The 4,731-nt window shown below is 41.2% G+C and overlaps 1 protein-coding gene across 2 annotated transcripts in view; it reads left to right on the top strand.

Moving 5' to 3' along the window:
* The first annotated feature begins 509 nt into the window (after positions 1–509).
* Positions 510–4,731, top strand: part of bmf1 (BCL2 modifying factor 1) — a 12,694-nt gene continuing 8,472 nt past the window's right edge. For both annotated transcript variants that reach the window (XM_032501137.1, XM_032501136.1), the window contains exons 1-3: positions 510–779; positions 2,600–2,796; positions 3,463–3,665. In XM_032501137.1, coding sequence (XP_032357028.1) covers positions 2,625–2,796; positions 3,463–3,665 — 375 coding nt within the window. In that variant the 5' untranslated portion in view covers positions 510–779; positions 2,600–2,624. The remainder of the gene's footprint in view (positions 780–2,599; positions 2,797–3,462; positions 3,666–4,731) is intronic.

Raw genomic sequence — 4,731 nt, 5'->3', positions numbered from 1 at the left:
GAAATGTGAACTTGGGTATGCAATTATAAAATGGGGAAATCTACATCAGTTTGTGGATGTAGGCCTATATGCTTCAAGCTGGAACAGTCAGATAGATAGATATATTTATTCTTTATTTATATATACACTGAATAGGCACTGTACATTATTATAATAAGACACGCTGTTTAGAGGTTTAAAAAAAGGTTTTTATTAATTCGTAGCCTATTACTTACTGAATTAATAAACATTAATTAATAAACTCTTACATTTTTTAATAAATATGGAGGGCAATTATGGCACCATCAGGTCACATGTGAACACGTTGCAGCCTTGTGTTTTCCTTTATGATTTATCTTTAATGTCAGTAGGTTACTTAACTGAGCAGATAGAGGCGTAAAAGCGGTCTCGTGCTATGGGGAATTTCCCGTCCACGTGTCTAAATACGCAAAGGAGAAGGCGGGACAAAACAAACTCGACGATTGGTTACAACGTGAACGTAAATCACCCTTAATGGGCATGTCCTGCCTTGCAGAGTCGCATACAGTTGGACGACAGAAACACTCGCGTTTTACGGAGGGTTTATTTACTAACTTTCAGTACCACGCCCCGGCGGAGGAGTCAGTTTAGAGCTGACGTCGGCGAAAAGAAATCGGCTTGCTGCAGTTTTCCTCACAGAATGGAAGTTGTTAGTCGTGGAGGTGATACGGACTAAACTCGCTTGACTTGCCGGGATATTGAACCCGTTTTCCCTTTTCTCTGAGTGTAAGACAACCTTTACAACGAAGCCAATATCTGTGGTAAGCTCCTCAAACCCACCTTTAAATATCCTACTTCAGAGTAAACTTCACACGAGCTAGTCGGCACGAGCTTCAAAGTAACATCCGCGTCCTTAGGAAGAAGCAACAACGTGTCGTTGTTGTCGTTAAAACAGCCGCAACACATTTGTTTCGACGGTTCGTGTACATTCATTTATCGAAACAACAAATCAGTCCAACTAAAACAGTTTTAGTGTAACTCAGCGTGTCGTTCACACAACAGAGATTTGAAATATACCGGTTTTCCCGGTTGACAGAGCTCACTTGGTGAATGGACTTCAGACGGCCGGTTTGTTTTTGTGTCTGTCGTGTTTCAGTCTTTAAATGTAGTGGCAGCCGTTTTCTAGATTAAAATCATTTACGCGTGCTAACTTGTACTTATTTATTTTAGATTGTGTCCTGTAGACTTTTTAATGTATTTTTTAGCATTTTCTTTTCTTTCTGACATCATTTTGGTTTAGAACATGCTTTTCTTATAGACATGCCCCTGTAGGTCACTAACTAGATTTCTGGATAAAACATATCGCGATACTTTGGCACTGCTTTGAGTTTAAGGAGCTCTATTAACATAATAGAAAACGGTGTGATGTGAGGCTTTGGATGTTAGACAGAAACTGTGTCAACAGAGCTGCCTCCCCACCACCCTTTACCTTTTGTTAGTTTTTTTTTGTTTGCAGCAGGGGGAGCCACTGTCTGACACAAACACACAGCTCTCTGCCGGGACAGTGGATCGGTACAGAAAGCAACACAGGGTTCTGGAAGTTGAGTTTTTTCCCTCCTGAGCCTCCCTTGTTCTTACTCTGTGTTTTTCAAAACAAAGCATTAAGTGGTTTTACACACAGGGTTTATTGTGAACGTACACAGAATATCGTGAGGTCTGGGCATGCTAGAGACAGGCCAATCTGCTAAATGTCGGGTAAAGAAATGAAAACTCCTTTTCAGGGAGCTGGCAAGCTGACAGGCCGGGGTACCGACAGTGCCTTAGAATTTTCCTCAAAGACTGTCATTACCCTTTTGCTGTGGACCCTAATTTGGACGTGTGGTAGTAGTCTAACCCTGTATTACAACTCGATGGTGACTTAGGGGTTAACTGTTGAGGCAACTTGAATTTCACCCTATTTTGATAACTCTTCGACCCACTATAATGTTTATTGTTGAGTGCAGGCCATCATTAACACTGAAAAGAAGTGCTACTGGATTCTTGCTACACCAGGGTAGAGTTGCTTAATTATTATTCCTGTCATCAAATGTACACATTGGGCACATTTCGGATATTTATATGTGCACTGAGCACTAATACCTGCAATTGCTTGCTGTAAAAGTACCTGATAGGATAAGTAGCAAGACTCCTGTCCACAGAGCTGCTTATGGCCCAGATAGGAGAGATTTAACCAACTGAGTCTACTAACCGCAGTGGATTGTGTGGTTTTGTCACTGACATGAACACAGCCATTTGTCTGAATAAGCACTTAGCTCTTTGCCACAAGTGAAGGCAGATCATTTGCCCTTTTTTCTCTTCCCCAACTTGTCCAGTGTGGTTTTATTGATTTGAGGGCACTCATTATGAACCAGACAGGTTGTCTATAAAGATAATGAATGCTTTGGAGGAATGAACTGAAATGAACACATAATGAATGTGTCTGAGATCATCTCATCAGGCCTAATGCGGACTTGTCCAAGGTTACTTCCATCATTAGTAAAGGGAACTTGGGATGCCTTTGATTTATGTACTGACTGGAAGACAAGTGTTCTACATTCAGCTGTAGCCATCACCTTTATTTTTCTGCCCTGTTAATTTTAAGGCTGCTCATCTTATATTGCACCCGTATGGACGATGAGGAGGATGATGTGTTTGAGCCAGACCCCCACTGCTGGCGCACCACATTCAGGGAGATAAAGTGTGAAGACCGGGGAACACAGACACCTGGACCTACCCTGGCATTGAACAACGGCATGCTGCCTTGTGGAGTCGCAGAGGAGCCCAGACCACTCTTCTACGGTGAGGCTGATGACATACCGTATTTCAAAAGAAAAAAAGGAACATTGCCTCGTGCGTGATAACCAGTGTTATAAACTGAAGTACGAAATTATAATATAAGACTTACTGTGAGAAATGGGTTACAATGTTGCTGCACTGATCTCACCCCTGGCGCCTGGTAGTCGTGATCACAGTGGCTTTTATGGTCTGCATGGAGTGTACCCAGCTGCTTTGCTATTCAAAAGGCGCCAGACTGGCAGTGTGACTGAAAGGACATGACAGGAGTGCTTACCTGCGTAAGCAGCAACTGCACGGAGAACTGATTATCAGTGACAGCAAAGTTACATTGGCGCAATATAAAAGTAATCATTCCAAAGTAGCTCCATAACAACTGACTGACCTCAAATCTGTGTCATGTGAGTTTGTTGTGTGTGTGAGGTGACTTATGAAACACTTAAATGACTAACCTTGTTTGATTACAAAAAACAGCTGGGAAAGTTGTGGTAAAAGCCAAGCAATCTGATTGGTCAATGACATGTTCAGCAATACTTGGCGGCTCTTTGTACCTGTTGCATCATAGGCATAGATATAATCACAGTAAAAACACCCTGTCAGGTGTCATTGCTGTACTTAAATTTATATAAGGTTGTTGACGAAATAATAAGCCTCAGCCTTGACCCTCAACAGGCAACGCAGGTTTTCGATTGCACTTCCCAGCACACTTTGAGCTTGTTGGGGATCAGGAAGCGAGGGGACAAGAAAGTGAAGGGGAGCAAAACGGGATGGAGCAGCTTCCCCACCAGCAACCTGTGGCCCGCAGTGTGGAGGCCTGCATTGGCCAGAAACTCCAGCTGATAGGAGACCAGTTTCACCGGGAACACCTACAACTGGTGAGGAGTATAATATGCATCCTGCTGTACAGACTCCTTGGCCTCTAGTTTGATGTCAGTAAACAAGTGCAACTTGTCAATAATATCCCAGGCAGTATCAGTATTCCCCCTTTGTGTCCTTCATGAAGTGTTGCGTGTGTAGGAGTGTTATAAATCTTTCTTGTGTTTAGTACATTGCTATCTGTGACTGCCACCAGAAAAAAACCCAAATCTGTTCTCATTAGTTGGCTAGATCTAGATAGGACACTTAAGCTGAGCTGGCTAAATGCTGTAAAGCCAGGATTATATGCTATTATACAAATCAGACTCTGACAGCCCCTTAAATATTATCCTGATAACCATATGAGAAAAACACCTTGAACTCTTCTTGGTTCTTAACCTTTAGCAGCAGTAACAAATTATTAAATAATCTTACACCTCATTATTTGTTATGCAGGGGGAAATGTAATTTGTTATATAAGCTACTTTAGAAACCAAATACTGCACATGAACCAATTTGAAGATGAAGGAGAGACTTTTTTTTCTTTATTTTTACAGTGACTTTGGACCCAGTGTGCCCCCTTAATTACCAGGAGCTGTTTTCTCAGTTAAATGTGATTTGTTTAGTGTGGACTGCAGACTTCTGAGTCTCAATTGTCAACTTTAACTTAATGGTAATGCTTTATGTTGTTCTAATTATGGCTCATTATATCAGTAGCTTATATGGGTCTTACATAGACAATTCACACAACTTTTATTTTTAATCAGCCAATGTTACTTTTATACACAATAATCACTTTACGATAGTGTCATGCTGCAGATTAAGCATAACTCTACTGCCATCAAACTAGACGTTGTGTTTGTGGTCTTAATTTGTGTGTGTCAGGTTGAAATCAAAGCAGAAAAAGGTGCATTCCACCCAATAACATCATTCACACATTTTTTTTATTATTATGTATTGATCCCAAGTTGATCTGACAATGATTTATTTATGGTAGGACAAGGGTTTACTCAGTCTTATTGCATATACTTCATATTTGTTTTGGAGAGACATGTGCATATGCAGAACTTACAGAGCCCAGCCCCC

Source organism: Etheostoma spectabile, chromosome 20 (assembly GCF_008692095.1).
Source record: "Etheostoma spectabile isolate EspeVRDwgs_2016 chromosome 20, UIUC_Espe_1.0, whole genome shotgun sequence".
Taxonomy (NCBI): Eukaryota; Metazoa; Chordata; class Actinopteri; order Perciformes; family Percidae; genus Etheostoma; species Etheostoma spectabile.
This window is presented reverse-complemented; position numbering and strand designations above follow the sequence as displayed.